We start from the raw sequence: 18,318 nt of genomic DNA, 5'->3' as shown, positions 1-18,318 counted from the left end.
TTCCTCTCCCACTCCCCCTGCTTGTGTTCCCTCTCTCCGCTGGCTGTCTCTATCTCTGTCAAATAAATAAATAAAATCTTTAAAAAAAAAAAAAAAGAGTGTGTTGTTCAATTTCCAGAATTTTGTGAATTTTCCAGTTTTCCATTCTGTTATTGATTTCTAATTTCATCCTGTTGTGGTCAGAGAAGATACTTTGTATGATATCTATCTCTTTAAATCTATTGATACTTTGTGGCCTAAAATATGATCTATTCTGGAAAATGCCACACATACACTTGAAAAGAATGTGTATGCTGCTGTTGGGTAGAGTGTTCTGTGTATGTCTGTAAGATCTAGTTGGTTTCCTTACTTCTTGTTCTATCCATTGTTCTAAGCAGATATCAAAGTCTCCAATTACTATTGTAGAACTGTCTATTTCTCCCATCAATTCTGTCAGATTTTGCTTCATATATTTTATTTTATTTTTATTCTTAGATTTATTTATTTATTTATTTGACAGAGAGAGACAGCAAGAGAGGGAACACAAGCAGGGGGAGTGGGAGAGGGAGAAGCAGGTTTCCTGCTGAGCAAGGAGCCCGATGTGGGGCTCGATCCCAGGACCCGGGGATCACGCCCTGAGCCGAAGGCAGACGCCCAACGACTGAGCCCCCCAGGCGCCCCTGCTTCATTTATTTTAGTGGTCTGTCCTTAGACGTACAAATGTTTATAATTTTTTATCTTCTTGATGTATTAAATCTCTTAAATATACAACATCCTTCTTGTCTCTTGCAAACTTTTTTCGCATCTGAAGTATATTTTGTTTGGTATTAGAATAGCCACTTCTGCTCTCTTTTTGTTGCTATTTGCTTGAGATATTTTTTTTTCATCCTTTGACTTTCAATAGGTTTAGATCTGAAGTGAGTCTCTTATAGACGGTATATAGTTTGATCATGTGTTTTTATGCACTATGCCAATCTCTCTTCTGATTGGAGAGTTTATCCATTTATATCTAAAGTAATTACTGATAAGGAGGGACTTCTAGTATTTTGCTATTTGTTTTCCATATGCCTTATAGCTTTATGTTGTTCATTTCCTGCATTACTATCTTCTTTTGTGTTTAGTTGATTTTTTTGGTAGTAAAACATTTAAATTCTTTTCTTGTTTCTTTTTGCATATATTTTCTATAGCTATTTTATTTGTGGTTATCACTATGATTGCATTCAATATCCTAAAGTTACAATACTCTAAATTGAATTTATACCAGATTAACTTCAGTAACGTACAAAAACTGTTCCCTTACAGCTGTGTTCCCATCCTTTTTAGTTTTTGATGTCATAAAATTACACTCTTACACATCATGTGCCCCCAAACATAAAATAACAAATCTTTTAAATAAATTAGTCTCTTAAAGTATGTATAAAATAAGATTTGGAGTTCCAAAGTTCCAATAATACTAGTTTTGATATTTGTCCATTCATTTACCATTATTGAGATCTTTAGTTCTCTATATGGCTTTGATTTATTGTACCATAACTAGTAATTTCACCATGAAGGACTCCCTTGAGCATTTCCTGTGGGTCAGGTCTAGTGGTAATGAACTCCTTCAGCCTTCATATATCTGAGATTGTCTCAATTTCTCCCTCACTTTTGAAGGACAGATTTTCTGGCTACGGGATTCTTGGTTGACATTTTTTTCTTTTAGCACTCAGAATATATCAGACCACTGCCTTCTGGTCTCTGAAGGTTCTGATGAGAAATCTGCTAATTCTCTTATTGGTGACCATTGTATGTAATGATTTGCTTCTTTCTTGATGCTTTTAAGATTCTCTCTGTCTTGTCTTTCTAAAGTATGATTATAATGTGTCTTGGCATGGGTCTCTTTGAGTTCATCTTACTTGAAGTTCATTAAACTTCTTGGATGGAACTTGGGGAGTTCTTAGCCATTATTTCTTCAATATTCTTTTTGCACCTTTCTCTCTCTCTTCTCCTTCTGGAACTCCTGGAATACATATGTTGATTCACTTCATGTTGTCCCACAGGTCCTTTAGGTTCTGCCTGTTTTTCTTCACTCTTTTATATTTCTGTTCCTCAGCCTGGATAATTTCCATTGCCTTATCTTCAAGTTCACTGATTCTCTCTTCTTCCTGCTTAAATCTTCCTTTGAATCCCTCTAGTAAATTTTGCATTTCAGTTATGTACTTTTTCAGCTTCAGAGTTTCTTCTGGTTTCTTTTTAGGTTTTATATTTCTTCATTGATATTTCCATTTTGTTCATACATCATTTTCTTGACTTTCTCCACATCTTCCTTCCATTCTTTGAGCATCTAAAACCATCGTTTTAAAGTTTTTGTCCTGTACATCTGACAACAGGTCATTTTCAGAGACAGTTTCTGTTGATGCATTTTTCCCCCTTTGAATGGATATTACTTTCCTCTTTCTTTGCATGCCTTGGTTGAAAACTGGACATTTGAATCAGTAATGTGGTAGCTCTGGAAATAAGATTCTCCCCTTTCCTCAGGGCTAGATGATTTTTCACATTATAATTGACTAATTTATTTATTTTGTTTTCTTTTTATTGTCATAGGCTGTCTCTGTGCTCAGGATCAACCTGAAGTGTAAACTTAATGTCTTCTCATTTCTTTTCTGAGACTTTTTCTTGGCATTCTTTAATGTCTGACTGCCAAAAAGAAAAAAGGGGGGGTGTGGAAATGAGGAGTGGATAGAGAAGGACACTGGTCCTTTAAATTCCCTGGAAGTCACTTCAGCAGGAGGAGGATGGTCTTGCAACAATGAGGGGAGGTGCAACACCTCTTCATCTGCACATTTGTGATCAGAAGTAACAATCAGTGATCACAATATAGACCTGATATTCGGAGGTAAGGGTCCTCGTTGCTTACTTTGGCTCTCACAAACTGCTCTAGGAACACATGTACCTATGAGTCTGTGGGTGGGCAATAGGTAGCTGCTACTTTGCTAAGAGCTGATAGTGACTGAAATTAACCACAATTTTACATCCAAGCCTTTCTCTTGGGAGTCATAGCTTTCAATAGACTCCAGAGTTCCAAAGTAGTTACTTCATATAGATTTTGCTTGTGCAATTGTCTAGGTGGAGAGATAGATTCCTGGTGCTTCCTACTCTACCATCTTCCCAGCAATGAACTTTATTTAGCATTGCAAGGCCTGTTCTTTAAAGATGAAAAACTCCTTCTTGATCTCATATAAGTATCTTGAATATGTGCAGCCACCAGCATAGTCAACGAGAACATTTTCATCACCCTCAAAAAGAAACCTTGTACCCTTTTTTTAAACAAATATTTATTTATTTATTTTTAGAGAGACAGTGAGGGGCGTAGAGGGTGAGGAAGAGAGAGAGAGTCTCAAGCAGATTCCCCCACTGAGCACAGAGCCTGACATGGGGCTTGATCCCACCACCCTGAGGTCATGACCTAAGCTGAAATCAAGAGTCGGTTGCTTAACCAATGGAGCCACTCAGCAACCCCAGAAACCTCATACCCTTTAACTATCAACTCACTATCCTTCCATGCCCCCAACCCTAAGCAACCACTAATCTACTTTCTTTTTTGTGGAATTATCTATTCTGGCCATTTCATAGAAGTGGAACAGTATAACATATGTTCTTTTGGGACTGGCTTCTTTCTCTTAGCATAATGTTTTCAAGATTCGTCCATGCTGTAGTATTTTCAATACTTCACTCCTTTTTAAAAATTTTTAAAAATATTTTATTTATTTGAGAGAAAGAAAGTGAAAGAGAGCACAAATAGAAGGGAGGCGCAGAGGCAAAGGGAGAAGCAGACTCCCCACTGAGCAGAGAGCCCAATGCAGGGCTTGATCCCAGGACCCTGGGACCATGACCGGAACTGAAGGCAGACACTTGACTAAGCCACCCAGGAGCCCCAGTACTTCAGTCCTTTTAATGCATGAGTAATATTCCATTTTATGGGTATACCAAATTTTGTTTATTCGTTTTTCAGTTGATGAACATTTGGATTCTTTCTACCGTTTGGTTATTATGAATAATACTGCTGTGAATATTCATATACAAGTCTGACTGTGGACATGTTCTCATTTCTCTTATGTATGTATCTAGGAGTGGAATTACTGAATCATATGGTAACTCTGTGTTTTCATATTTGAAAACCTATCAGACTATTTTCCACAGTGGCTGCACCATTTTACATTCCCACCAGCAGTGAATGAAGGTTCCAATTTTTCCATATCCTCACCGACATTTGTTATTATCTGTCTTTTATTCTTGTGGGAATAAAGTGGTATCACACTGTGGTTATGACTTGCCTTTTTATGATGACTAATGATGTTGAGCATTTTTTTTCATGTGCTTATTGGCTTTTTATAGATCTTCCTTGGAGAAATATTTATGCGGATGCTTTGCCTATCTTTTAATTGGGTCATTTTTCTTTTTATCATTTGACTATAAGAGTTTTTCATATATTCTTGATGCAAGTCCCTTATCAGATATATGACTAGAAAATAGTTTCTCTCATTCTGTTGCCTGTCTTTTCACCTTCTTGATACTGTTCTTTGAAGCACAAAAGTTCTTTAAAAAAAAAAAAGATTTTATTTATTTATTTTTCAGAGCGAGAGACACAGAGAGAGAGAACAAGGAGGAGCAGCAGAGGCAGAGGGAGAAGCAGACTCCCTGCTGAGCAAGGAGCCTGATGTGGGACTCGATCCCAGGACAGCGTGATCATGACCAGAGCTGAAGGCAGACGCTTAACCAACTGGGCCACTCAGGCATCCCTGAAACACAAAAGTTCTTAAAAAAAGGAAAAAAAAGTTCTTAATTTTGACTAAGGCTGATTTATTTCTCTTTTGTTGTTCATGTTTTGTTGTCATATCTACTCCCGTTGCCAAATATGAGGTCAGGAAGATTCACCTCTATGTTTTCTTTCTTTTTTTTTTTTAAAGATTTTATTTATTTATTCGACAGAGATAGAGACAGCCAGCGAGAGGGAACACAAGCAGGGGGAGTGGGAGAGGAAGAAGCAGGCTCCCAGCGGAGGAGCCTGATGTGGGGCTGGATCCCGTAAGGCTGGGATCACGCCCTGAGCCGAAGGCAGATGCTTAAAGACTGTGCTACCCAGGCGCCCCCCAACCTCTATGTTTTCTTATGTGAATTTTTTTTCATTTTATTTATTTATTTGACAGAGAGAGAGGCAGTGAGAGAGGGGAACACAAGCAGGGGGAGTGGGAGAGGGAGAAGCAGGCTTCCTGCTGAGCAGGGAGCCTGATGCGGGGCTCGATCCCAGAACCCTGAGATCATGACCTGAGCCGAAGGCAGACGCTTAATGACTGAGCCACCCAGGTGCCCCTTATGTGAATTTTTATAGTCTCAGCTTTTATATTTTGGTCTGATCCATTTTGAGTTAATTCTAATATATGGTGTGAAGTAAGAGTCCAACTTTGTTCTTTTGCATATGAATATAGAGTTGTTCCAGCACCAATTGTTGAAAAGACTATTCTTTCCTTATTGAATGGTTCTGGCACTGTTATTGAAAATAAATTGATATAAACACATGGGTTTATTTCTGGACTCTCAATTCTATTCCATTGATCTATACCTGCCCTTATGCTGGTACCACATTGTCTTGATTATCATTACTTTACAGAAAGTTTTGGAATCAGGACACATGAGTCTTACTTTGTTCTTCTTTTCAGAACTGTTTTGACCATTTGATGTCCCTTGCAGTTCCAAAGAATTTTCAGATCCGCTTGTCAATTTCTACAAAGAAGTCAGCTGGGATTCTGGTAGGGATTGCACTGAATCTGAAATCAGTTTGGGGAGTAGTACCATCTTAACAATACAAAATTTTCTGATTTATGAACATGGGATTTTTTCCCATTTATTTAGATATTCTTTCATTTCTTTCAAAGTTTTGTAGTTTTCAAAACATAAGGTTTGCACTTCCTTTATTAAATTTATTCCCAAGTATTTTGTTCTTTTTGATGCTTTTGTGAATGGAATAATTTTCTTAATTTCATTTTCAGATTGCTAATTGCAAGCATGTAAAAATGTAATGGACTTTTGTGTATTAATCTTGTATCTTGCTACCTTGTTGAACTTGTCTATTAGTTCTAATACTTTTTTTTTAAACTGGGTTCCTTAGGATTTTCTGTATGCAAGGTCATATTATCTGTGAATAGAGACAGCTTCATGTTTTCCTCCCCAATGTGGATGTCTTTTATTTCATGTCCAATGAAGTTTGGAACTTGCCCACACTCTGCTGCAAATGAAGTCAGTTACTTTGAGGGAACATCAGGAGCCATCTGTTTTATGGCATGTTTATCCCCCAGGCAAAACCTCAGAGCTCTGGAGCTCAGAGTGGGGACAATGCCAAGCTTCTCTCTGTGTGACACCCCATGCTCTTCCATTGTAGCAGGAGAAGACACATAGTTCTTCATGGCTTCAAACCACTATACTAATTGAACTAGGCCAAGGGGATCAGGCCCCAGTATTCTCAGCAACGCCACACTTGAGATAGAGCCTCCATTCTCAAGTGGGAGCTGGGCAGAAAGGAGGGAGCCCTCACCTCTGGGCCATACTCATTTGAGACTTGGTCTCAATAATAGGCAGCAGGGGACAGGATGATAAATGGTGAAGTCCTGCCTTTTCCAGGAAGAAAGCGGCTCTCCAGCTGGGAGTTAGAGAGAGAGGGAGCCCTGTTTCTTGGCTATGGCAGTCTGGAACAGAGTCTCTGCTTTGCTGAGCTGGGAGGGTGGGGGGAAGGAGTGGGTCCCAGTTCAAGTACTATGGAACCTATCTGTTCTTGCCACATTTCAGCAGGTTTTCTTGGATAAATGTTTCTTTATATTGTGTATGCCCTTAGAACCATCTCCATAAACTTTAAATGGTTGTTTTAAAAATAATTTTTATCAATTTTGCTGGGGAGTGTGTCCAGGGACCTCCTTATGCTGTCATGCTTGGAAGACCTTCTCTGTGTGACTCATATTTGAGATTCCTCGTATATCATTGAGTTTTCAATCTTGGGCAGAGATATTGGTTTTTTAATTTTTTTTTAAACATGAATACTCATAGCAGCCTTATTTGTAATAGCCAAAGACTAGAAACAATCCAGATGTTCAGCACTAGGTGAAAGGGTAAACAAACTGCGACAGCTCTGTACAATGAGGACCACTCAGCCACAAAAAGGAATGTTCTATGGACTCACTCAGCCATGACATTATGTGGGGTGAAAGGCAGGAAAACGCAGACACCGCATGAATCTACTCACACAGAGCTCAGAAAATGCAAGCTTGCCCATGGGACAAAGAGCAGATTGTGGATGCATGGGGATGGGAAAGAGAAGGGGTGGGGTAGTTATTGATGGAAACAGGAGACCTTGGGGAGTGATAGATGTAGTTATTATCTTGATTGTGGCGATATTCTCAAAGGTGTAAAGCATGTCAAATGTATCAAATGGAACACTGTAAGTATAAAGTTTACTATATACCAATTATAATCTCAATAAAGCCATTAAAAAATAAAATGAAGACTGAAAACCTAGTTGTTGGTCATATATTTTCCTTGTAGTGTTGATTTTTGCTATTGAGTAGTTCGATAGCTAGGTACATCTATGCTAATTGAACCAGGTAGTTTGCAGTGTTCTGGCTTGCTTCCCTTCCACATCATGTGTTAACTTGATAAGTGTCTTTTATTAAATAAAGGACAGAGAAATGAAACGGCCAGTTATCGGGCTCAAATTGATGCATTCTTAACAAAAATCATTGACTTTCATTCTTGCTGGGGCTCCATTAAACTTATCACAAGCAGACACACCATTTCTACCATTACCTTGTGAGTTAGCTTGCTGCGCTCTGCTCCAACACAGGGGTGAAGCTGAATTCATCCTGAGTGTGAACGTGCAAAGTGACCACACTCTGTTCTCACCTACGGCCCAGAGTTGAGCAAAGAGAAATATGTAGGCAAGGCACAAAGGGGTCTTTGCTTCAAAATTCAAGCAGGACAAGGAGGTGGTCTGTGACTTGCAAAGCCTACGGAGATAATTTCCTGGTGTGGGAGGAGTTGGGTCGCTTCCCAGGCCACCTTTGGCCCCTCACATCCCTTCCACATTTCCTGAAGTCTAGCTCTGTCTGGCTCCCTTGTTCAAGCTCAGGCACTTCCGGTGGACCTCTGACTGGCTGGCACCTCCCCGGGATCACTTCTGCTCCCTCTTTTCCCCCCTCCTCCCCTCACTTCCTGTGTGTGTCGAATCAGGCAAGTTCTGAGGGGGAAGCCACTCGATTGTGTGGATTTACCTCCAGGCTGTTGGGAGCGGGCAGCAGGGGGGAGACTCTCCCTGTAGGATCCTGTCCTGGGTTGAGTTGCATGGAGATTAACTATTAGTTTAGGTTACTTCATTACAGCTTTAAGGTAAGTAGCCTCAGCAGTGATTTTTATACTCAAGTTAAATATCTGTCTTTAAAGCAGAAAGTGATTCCAAATCTAATGTAAACTAGCCCAGGAAAATGGAGGTTGACCCACAACGCCAGGGTTTTATGGCAGGGGCTGGACGGTGGGTGCAGCCAGGAAGCAAGGAGGCATTCCTGACACCCAGACCCGCTCCCCATCCCCCAAACTCCCCAGAGTGAAGCCCCAGGTGAACCACTGCTGGAAAACCCAGAGACAGATTGCGTCCACAAACCCATCCCAGCAGGAATTCAGGATCCGCCCCTCCCATGGAGCCTTCCTATGTGACACGCTTCCTGCTGCTTGCGGGTCAACTGAATTTTAATTCATTGCGAAATCTGGAAACTACTCTGAGCTTCTTGGAGACAGGCACAGGCTAAAGGTTTTAGAAGCGAGCGCGCTTCTGAAAACTGGCCTGCGTTAAATCATCCATCACAAGCACTACTGAAATTTTGCATTTAAAAGGAAAGGACAGTGATGTAACCAGTGAGCAAATTCTGGGAATTTGTAGGGTGCAGGGCACAGGGGTTATTTGCCTTAGAGGAGAGGGGCTCTTAGGATTCGTAAGTGTCTCTAAATATTTGTAGGCAGATTTTAAAGACTGTGGAGGCCTGCTGTCCTGCACTGTCACAGAGAGCTCCACTTTGGGTAAAAACAATGTTGTTGGTAGAGAGCAGCACCAGCACTGGGCTCTTCTCTAACAAACAGGAGCAGTCACCATCCCACGCTGGACACAGAGTTTCACGACCTTCGATGCTGTTTCCAGATAGACATTGGGCCCAGCGTTGTGCTGGCAGAAAAACAACATTCTTGGTGCTGTTGCAGATGGAAATGCAGGAGTATGCCTGAGCCCAGGCCCGGGGCCAGGAACCTGCTTCCTACCAACTTCTAGGTGCCATCTTGGGCACGTTCCATCGCTGCCTGGTGCCTCAGTTTCCCCAAGGCCCCTCCCTCGTGGGATGAGTATAAGGGTTAAACAGGAAGACGGTGTAGCAGGCTTGGGACAGCACAGAGGGACCCCAAGAGCTGCTGTTGGTGTCCTTGTTCTGTTGTGTGTATGGAATTAGCCTGAGCCCCAGCTAAGACCCTGATTCATGCACCACGGAGGAAAAGACACAGGGCTCCCTGCAGGGAGGGTGGGAACACCGTATTCTGGCTCAGGGGCAGCTCTTCTGTGCAGGCCCTGGAGCGGAACTCTCTGGGCCCTGCCAGGTTTGGTGCTGACTGTAGGGTGCAGGGGCCCTGGTACCTCTTCTGGGTGCAGTTGTTTCTGCTCTCAGTCTGTCCCCTGGTCCTCAGGATGCAGGACAACTTCTCCAGCAGCAGGCGGTTGTCCCTGTCGATGATGGCAAGCCGTTCCCCCTCCAGCTGTGGACAGACACACAAAGAGCCTTCGGAAGCGCCAGCCACGTCCATGCTGTTACCGTACAGATGTATTTAGAGGGTCCCCTTACCCCCCATTCCCTTTGACTTGAGCTCACCGTGGGCTTTAAACTGCTTGCAAGCTTCAGCAGCCCATGCGGCACGGGCAGGCTCCTTTGTCTATGAATTGGAATACATTAGCACGGGGCCAAATTTCATGTGCTCAGAGTGGCAGTAACAGCGAGGGTGCTACGATTCTTTGTGAAATTAGGTCACCCTCCAAAACTCTGTGACAGTGATGCTAATGGGGAAATCACTTCATGTTTTAAGGGACGTATTTTACACTGTTCCGAGGAAGAGAAGATTGGAGCCCAGAGGAAATGAAAATCCTCTTGGTTTAGGTTTTAAAGCTGATTGATGTGCTGGCTTGTTGACAAGGATGAGTCAGCTTCCGTGCTCTGCCCATTTCAGGTATCATTACCAACAGCCCCATGAAGAGCACACAGCTCTCCGCTCCGGAGGCATTACTATCCGCATGACCACGAGAGTCTTATTCTCACTAGATGGTTTACACTTTGAGAAATAAATATTCTGTGGTGGTCAAGAAATGGTCTCTTTATTATTTTTATTATTTTTTTATTTTTATTTATTTTTAAGAAATGTTCTTGTTTATTATTTATTTTATTTTTTTTTAAAGATTTTATTTATATATTTAACAGAGATAGAGACAGCCAGCGAGAGAGGGAACACAAGCAGGGGGAGTGGGAGAGGAAGAAGCGCTCATAGCAGAGGAGCCCGATGTGGGGCTTGATCCCACAACGCCGGGATCACGCCCTGAGCCGAAGGCAGACGCCTAACCGCTGTGCCACCCAGGCACCCCAGAAATGTTCTTGTGTAAAGCAAGGGTACTAACTGATTTCTTTAAAGCTGCAGTGAGTAACTTGCCCTGTGCATTCCTGCCCCTCCCACCCTCTCTTCCTGGAGACAAAGGGTCAGCAGGAAGACTGGAGAAGATTCCCAGTGTACCTACCACCCACCAGCTCCGTTCTGGCGAGATGAGGTTAACTGGCTGCTGACACGGCATGTCATCGGTGATGACAGGAACTGTTTATCCCTTACTGAGCCTGCATTTTCCATTTCCCTAGTTTCTGAGCGGACGTTTCCTCGTTAGCTGCACCAGTAACCGAGAAGCAGAACAGAGACTACCTTCAGCTTCTTGAGTTTCAGGTGGAGGTGGCTGAGGCTCCGTGGGGCGCGGGCGTCCACGAGGGGCTGGGCGTCCTGGACCTGCGGCGCAGAAAGGCCGTGTGACCCCAGGCACACTCTTAGCAGGTAATTAACATGCACTCAGATCTGGCACCTTCTGGGCTATGGCACGGGGGACAAGTAAGATGAGACTCCAAGTCAGCCGGGGACAGATAGTCCTGAATGCGGCTCAGGACTTGAGTCAGAACCGAAGTACGCCCTGGGGGGAAACAGCCCAGCAAGTAAGCCTGCACTGCTGTTTTCAGGTAGAGAACCAAGTGGGTACGGAGGAAGAACTCATTACATCTAAGCGCCAGTGGACATTTCTATTCTGTTGCCAGAGGCCTCTAAGACAGTGAATTATGAAACTGTCTCCACCTCCCTCTAATCTCTGAGCCTCCAGGAACATGTTCAGAATGAGCACTGAAACATTGATTAACTGCAAAATGATCTCTGGTTTCCTAGCAGAAAACGTACAAAAAAGGGAAGAAAATTTATATTTTAAAATGTGATGGAGTAAATGCGTGAGAGCCATATGTATTACCATGTGCAATAAAAAGGACCCCCCCCCCATATTCTAGATACCTGCGTGTAGTCTGCTAGCCACTGGGACCTATTACCTGGGAATTGGCAAGCGACAGTGCTGGGAAAGCCCACCAGCTGAGTGTGTCTAAAACGATAGTGTGGGCACCACGACTCTGGGAATCAGACCCCCTGAGCCACGCAGCGGAGCGGCAGGGCTTCTGTGCAGACAGCCAGGACACGACAAAGGGGCTCGATGGCCAGAATCTTGAGCAGCACGCTCAGGAATGGGCGCATGGCCCCTAATGTGAGGGGAAGAATGAAGTGCGGAGACAAGGGAGTAACACAACTCCGTACGTGACCTGGAGGCCCTCTGTCACCAGGTGTGGAGGAAGACAAGACCAGAGGTGGGCTGGCCAGTGCTGTGGGTGTGGTGAGCAGAGGTATGCCAGTGATGGTGGGAATGGGGTCAGCAGCAGTCAGGCCTCCTGGGGGGCATGTGTCTGTGGGGTGGGGTGAGGGAGAAAGGAGTGGCGAAGAATGGTCCGAGGCTGGCGGTTTTGATGCCTGGTGACAGCAGGACAGGAAGAGAGGTGGTGAGCAGTTTGGGGGTAGCCAGTAAGTCCTATGTTGGGTGAGTGTGGTGCTATCTAGAAGCAATTAGTTTGGGCTGCAGGTATAAATTTGAGGCTAATTATGGTTATTAAAAATACGACACTAATTTGCCTTATAGCCCTTACTTTTGACCGAGGTCTTTTGAATACACTGTTTTCATAGCTGCTCCCTCCTGTTTGTTATACACATCAAATACGGAGGAAAGGAAGCTATTCCTTACAGCTGATAAATGTGGGAGGAGCGAGGACATTGAGACATTGCCATTTTATGACCATCGTAGTACAGACTGGTTGGGGCACAATCATCAATAGAGGCTCTATCTTGGGAGAAAGTCTGGTGAGGAAGACAGAGCTGGAGTGACTGACGTGGGTCTCCGACAGAGAACGACAGGGTTCATCTCGAAGAGCCATGAGATGCTCAGAACTGAGAGATGCCAGGAAGCCTGAGGCTGGCCTTCAGCGAGTGCCTGGCAAGGCTGAGAGCAGGGGCCTCGTTGAGTCTTCACAAGAGGCAGGGATGCCTGCCGTTGTCTGCTCTGCCTCTGGAGATATGAGCATGGGAGACTCTGGCTGAGCTCACAGCGGGTACGGCTGGGGCGGGAGGGGGTGTCAGGGCTCCTCCCGGCTCGCTGCCTAAAAAGTCACAGTTTCTCTAGGCAGATTTCTGGGGACCAGGCTGCCCCAGTGACCACATGCCCAGACATGGGGAGTCCACAAACTGGATTAATCAGAGCATGGCGAGCCTCCAATCAGTTTCCAGTACTTTGTCTTCCAGACGCTGGAGGGATGTTTCCAACATGAAAATGAGAAATAAAGAGACCAAACAGTGGACCTTGCAGAGACAGAGATGATGCAAGGATCAGAGGAAAATGTCAGGTAAACTCTAAGTAACAACCTCGGAGAGACAAAAGAAGATGTGGCATCCGTACAATTAGAAGGATATTCTTGGAAAAAGGAATGATTACCGGTAAGAGTCCTTGAAAACTAAAACTGAAATAAACTGAATTAAAGGGCTGAGCATAAAACCGAGAACCCTCCCAAAAGTGAGCCAGAAATAGAGAGATGGACAGCAGAAGCAAAAATAAAAGGAATCTAGAAATTCGATACTGGGTCTGGGACATCTAACTAGTAAGGTTTCCGGAAAGTGGAAAGGGACCGAATTTTCAGAGTCTCTAAAATGAAAGAATTCCTCAGAACGAACTCAAGGAGACTCATATGAAAGCATGTCGTCACAAAATGTCAGAACATCAGTAGTAAAGAGGAGGTCCTTCCTAAAAGTTTCCAGAAAGAAACACTCACCTGCCCGCACCCATGGTTACACAGGAGTCACAGGATTCTTCAAAGAAGGTGGCAGAAGCAGAGGGCTGGCCATCCGTTAACTCATGCTTACCCTGCCACAGTCTCGAGCTGTCACTCCTGCCCGGACAGGACACCATTTCCCAGGAGTCTTGGCACTGAGGTGTGGCCCTTGGTGAGTTCTTCCCACAGCAGCATCAGCCAACTGATGTTCCAGTTTTAGGCCAAGGTCTCTAGGAAGCAGGTGTGCCTTCTGTGCCCTCCCTCCCGCCCCCTGGCTGGACCCAGGTTGTCCCAGAGCCTAATGGGCCGAGGAGCCATAGGGGAGTGGGGCTGGTCTGGAGTCATTCCCACACGGGAACAGGAGCAGGGATTACACTTGATGGTGTTGGGGTCTTTATACATTTAGGGTCTATTTGTTACAGCAGTTCACATTATCCTAACTTAAGATGAGGACCAATGCTTTCAACATCCTGGGGAAGGCTATTTCCATCCCAGAATCTTATAGCAAACTTTCTATCAAGAGTGGTGGGAGGGGTGCCTGGGCGGCTCCATCAGTAATGACCTTCAGCTCAGGTCATGATCCCGGAGTCCTGGGATTGAGTCCGGCATTGGGCTCCCTGCTCAGCGGGGAGTCTGCTTCTCCCTCTCCCTCTGCCTGCTGCTCCCCCTGCTTGTGCTCTCTCTCTTTCTGACAAATAAATAAATAAAATATTTTAAAAAAAGAGTGATGGGAGAATAGAAGGATTTTCAGCACAGAGACCAAAAAAACCCCAAAACAAAAGAAAAAAGCCCCAAGTTAACAAAAACCTCCCCTGCCTGTTCTTGGGAAGCCACTGTGGGACGTGCTTCATCACGTGAGCGCGTAAGCCAAGACTCGGAAAAACATGGCATCCAGGAGAAGCGTTTTCAACACGGGAGACCAGCCAAGGGAGCCCCACAGACATCAATTCAGTGGGCCCACGCGGCATGCCATGGGCCATCCAGACTGGAGCAGGAAGATGGAGGACCACAGAAAGGGGAGGCCTGAAAGATTATTTGAAGTTTTTGAGAATTTTTCATCAGCATTTGATGACTAACGGAATATTTGAGAAAAAAACAGCTACAAATACATAGAAAACTCAAGCAACATGAAAACAAGGCAATATTAACTCTTAGAAGAAATTGTAAGAGAAAGGAGATATAATTACGACTTGACTAACAGTAAATGATTTTGCATAGTCACTATAACTGGTTGTGGATTTAATAAAAACTGAGTATATCTACGTGGAGAAGATATGGCAAATGAGCGTCTCGTTCTGAGAAATGGAGATCATTGGAGGCACGGCTGCCTCCGGACGGGCTTTGCTACAGGGAGAGGCTATTGTTTTTCAGCAAAGTGTTTTGGTACTATTAGATTTTTTAAAGATGTACTTACATTGTTCTAATAAAAATTAACAGTATCTGAAGAATGATCAGACACTAGAATGGAGAGAAGCATAATCAACCATGTAGGCTCCCGAGAAAGCAGGTGGCCTGAGGGCACAGCAGAGTCAGCCAAGCCTGGGCCCCGGCAGGAGCCTGGCCCCCTGGCGCTACACATGGGCTTCCCCAGCCACGCGCAGCAGCCCCGTGCCCAAGCAGGAGAGCGTGGATCGTCCTTTCCGGTAGGGTTTTGCCAGACGGGTGTGCACGTGAAGCCGAGGGTTCCGACGGCTCTGGTGGGTCGGCAACCTCGACCCTCCTCTGACTTCCCTCCCTGCTCTTCCTACCGGTGCCCCCACGGTGTGTTTCAGAAGTGCGGAGGGCACTGAGACAAGAGCGACGGTATTGAAGACCCGTCCCCTCCCATGGAAAATAAACAAGGGCCAACATCCTGTCGTATGGGGTTCAGCTTCTGAAAACAGAAGCATTACAGTGCACCTGAGGTTGTAACCCCGCTTCAGCCCACCCCCTACCTCCCCAGGCCACCCCCACCCTGGAGTCACCTGTATCCTTCCCACCCTCCTTCTGCATCTTCACTCCCAGGAAGGCATCTATAACCAACATATTCTAGTGTTATCTTTTTAAATTTATGGAAATTGTATTGACCTATAATCACCACTCTGCTTCCTTTTTCACTCAAAATTATGGTTTCTAAGAAATGTAGTATAAACTTTAAACATAAATAAAAATAAGAAAAATAGTATAATGAACCCCCATGTAGTCTCACTCAGCTTCACCAAAACCAACTCGTGGCCATTCTGATTTCGACTCTGCCCCCACCCACTGCCCCTCCCTCATCTGAGATTATAGCAAAGCAAACCAAGCACACCTTTTCCTCCTTAAACATTTTAATATACGTTTCCAAAATATAGGGAACCTTTTAAAAATACGTAAAAGTGATACCATAATTACAGCAAGTTGACAACAGTTCTTTGACTAAGTATTCAGGCACCGACCACGTTTCTTCTACTGTCCCTCCCCCCACCCCACGTTTATTTGCTTGTTTGACTTGGGACCCAAGTAAAAAGGTCCATAAATTGCACTTACTTGATGTATCTCCTGCATCTCTCTCTCCTTTTAAAATAGTTATTTATTTATTTTTGAGTGATGGGGGGGGCGGAGGGGAGAGAGAATCTCAAGCATGCACCCTGCTGAGCATGCAGCCTGCTGACAAGGGGCTCGATCTCACGACCTTCAGATCACAACCTGAGTGGAAATCAAATCAGATGCTTAACCGACTGAGCCACCCAGGCGCCCTTGCATCCCTGTTAACAATGATAGTTTCTCCCTCCATTTCCCGCTTTGCAATGTGTTATAAGGAAACCAGATCATTGGTCCTGTGGACATTCTCAGTCTGGATTTTGCTGACGGAATGCCTGGCGCCACCTGTAAACTGACAGAAATTCAGGTTCAATTTTTTCCTTAGCAAGACTATCCCTTAGGTGATGCTGTGATATTTTATCACAAGGTGCACGTCTGCTTGTCTCTTTTTGTGAAAAATAGAGACGTTCCAAGTCCATCATTCATCCTGCGTTTATTTGCTGGAATACTTCTATGAAGACAAGCTTTACTTCAGGAGGTTACATACTGGGCTCTCTTTAGCGGTTGGTTCTTAGCCCCTTTCAAACGTGGCCAATAAGGTGTTTCTGTTTAACATCATTTGAAAATCAAAGATTCAAACTTATTTGATGTGTTTCAGCCCACCGCCATTGATATTCAACGTGCCGTATCTGTGGCCTGGGAGACGGTGGGCTTTTTCAACGGTGCTAATAGCCTTGACAGTTTCCTTGCTTTCTGGAGTGACAAGATGATGCGGGATTATCTTGTATATATCCTACCTCAACTTGGAATCTGCCATTTCTACAAGCGAGCCTGCTTCTTCCAAAGGGAAAGGGCGTTTAGAGACCGCAGTCTGGGAGCCAGGAGTTTCGTTTATACCAGGTTTCTTCTTCCAAGGCCTTTGCCATAGGCAGAGCTCACCTGGTCCTTCCAGCTTTGGTTCAGAGCCCCATTCCCTTTAGTTCGGCTTCTGGGTCTTATTTCTTCATTGCCCTTCTCTGGAGCTAAAATTCCCAGTTCTCAACGACACCAGCATGACTACTCATTCGCTTTATCCCACCCTAAACGCACACATAGTCCATAAGAATAATACTGACATCACGTGGACATCTGCCTCAGCAACATATTCATGGCTATGTCTCCACAGGCATGGGAAACACAAGCAAAAATAAACTATTGGGACGACACCAAAACGAAGAACTTTGGCACAGTGAAGGAACCCACCAACAAAGAAAAAGCAACCTACCAAACGGGAGAGGACATCTACAAATGACAAATACAGTAAGAGTTAATATCCAAGATAGGCAAAGAACTTGTATAACTCAATATTGAAAAACAATCTCATTAAAAAATGGGCAGAGAATCTGAATAGACATTTTCCCGAAGAAGACATCCAGATGGCCACCAGACACATGAAAAGCGACTCAACATTCCTCATCAGGAAATGCAAATCAAAATCAGTGAGGTATCACCTCACACCTGTCAGAATGACTAGAATCAAAAAGACAAGAAATAACAAGTGTTGGTGAGAATGTAAATTGGTTCAGCCACTGTGGAAAACAGTAGGGAGGTTCCTCAAAAAAAAAAAAAGAAAGAAAGAAAGAAAGAAATACCATATGATCCAATAATTCCACTATGGGGTTTTTACCCAAAGAAAACGAAGACACTAATTTGAAAAGATACACGCCCCGTACGTTTATTGTAGCATTATTTACAGAAGCAGAGATACAGAAACACCCAAGTGTCCACTGATACATGAACGGATAAAGACAGATGGTGTATACAGGTAATGGAATATTACTCAGCCATAAAAAAGAAAGATCTTGCCATTTGCGACAACATGGACGGACCTAGAGGGTACCGGGCTAAGTGAAATACATCTCACTTACCGGGCTAAGTGAGATAAATAGCATACAATTTCACTTATATGTGGGATCTGAAAAGCAAAACGAACAAACAAAAAACAGACTCATAAATGCAGAGAACAGACTGGTGGTTGCCAGAGGGGAGAGGGGTGGGGGATGGGTGAAACAGGGGACGGGCATTAAGGGGTACAAACTTCCAAGTATAAAATAAATAAGTCAAGGAGACGAAAATGACAGCATAGGGAATGCAGTCGATAATACTGTAGTCACCTTGTACAAAGACAGATGGTGACTACACTTACGGTAGTGAGCACTGAGGGATGTACAGAATTATCGAACCACTGTGTTGTACACCTGAAACTAAGACGGCATTATATGTTAATTATACTTCAACTTAAAAAAGAAATACATAAATTAAAAAGATAAAGACAACTTAAATATGATTATGAAACCAATTGTATCTACAC

At 43.9% G+C, this 18,318-nt stretch overlaps 1 protein-coding gene and 1 long non-coding RNA gene across 3 annotated transcripts in view; one reads left to right on the top strand and one right to left on the bottom strand.

Moving 5' to 3' along the window:
- LOC109490667 overlaps positions 1-4,650 on the top strand; it is a 9,319-nt gene extending 4,669 nt beyond the window's left edge. For both annotated transcript variants that reach the window (XR_004626843.1, XR_002144025.2), the window contains one exon: positions 4,594-4,650. This is a non-coding gene — a long non-coding RNA (uncharacterized LOC109490667). The remainder of the gene's footprint in view (positions 1-4,593) is intronic.
- The window catches only part of CFAP97D2 (CFAP97 domain containing 2), a gene marked incomplete at its 5' end in the record, with an annotated part of 35,626 nt that overhangs the window by 8,171 nt on the left and 9,137 nt on the right, over positions 1-18,318 (bottom strand). The window contains 3 exons of the mRNA XM_034663818.1: positions 9,674-9,792; positions 10,993-11,073; positions 13,558-13,696. Coding sequence (XP_034519709.1) covers positions 9,674-9,792; positions 10,993-11,073; positions 13,558-13,696 — 339 coding nt within the window. The remainder of the gene's footprint in view (positions 1-9,673; positions 9,793-10,992; positions 11,074-13,557; positions 13,697-18,318) is intronic.

Source organism: Ailuropoda melanoleuca, chromosome 7, assembly GCF_002007445.2.
Source record: "Ailuropoda melanoleuca isolate Jingjing chromosome 7, ASM200744v2, whole genome shotgun sequence".
Lineage (NCBI taxonomy): Eukaryota > Metazoa > Chordata > Mammalia > Carnivora > Ursidae > Ailuropoda > Ailuropoda melanoleuca.
The sequence above is the reverse complement of the archived record's forward strand: the minus strand, read 5'-3'. Positions and strand labels throughout refer to the sequence as shown.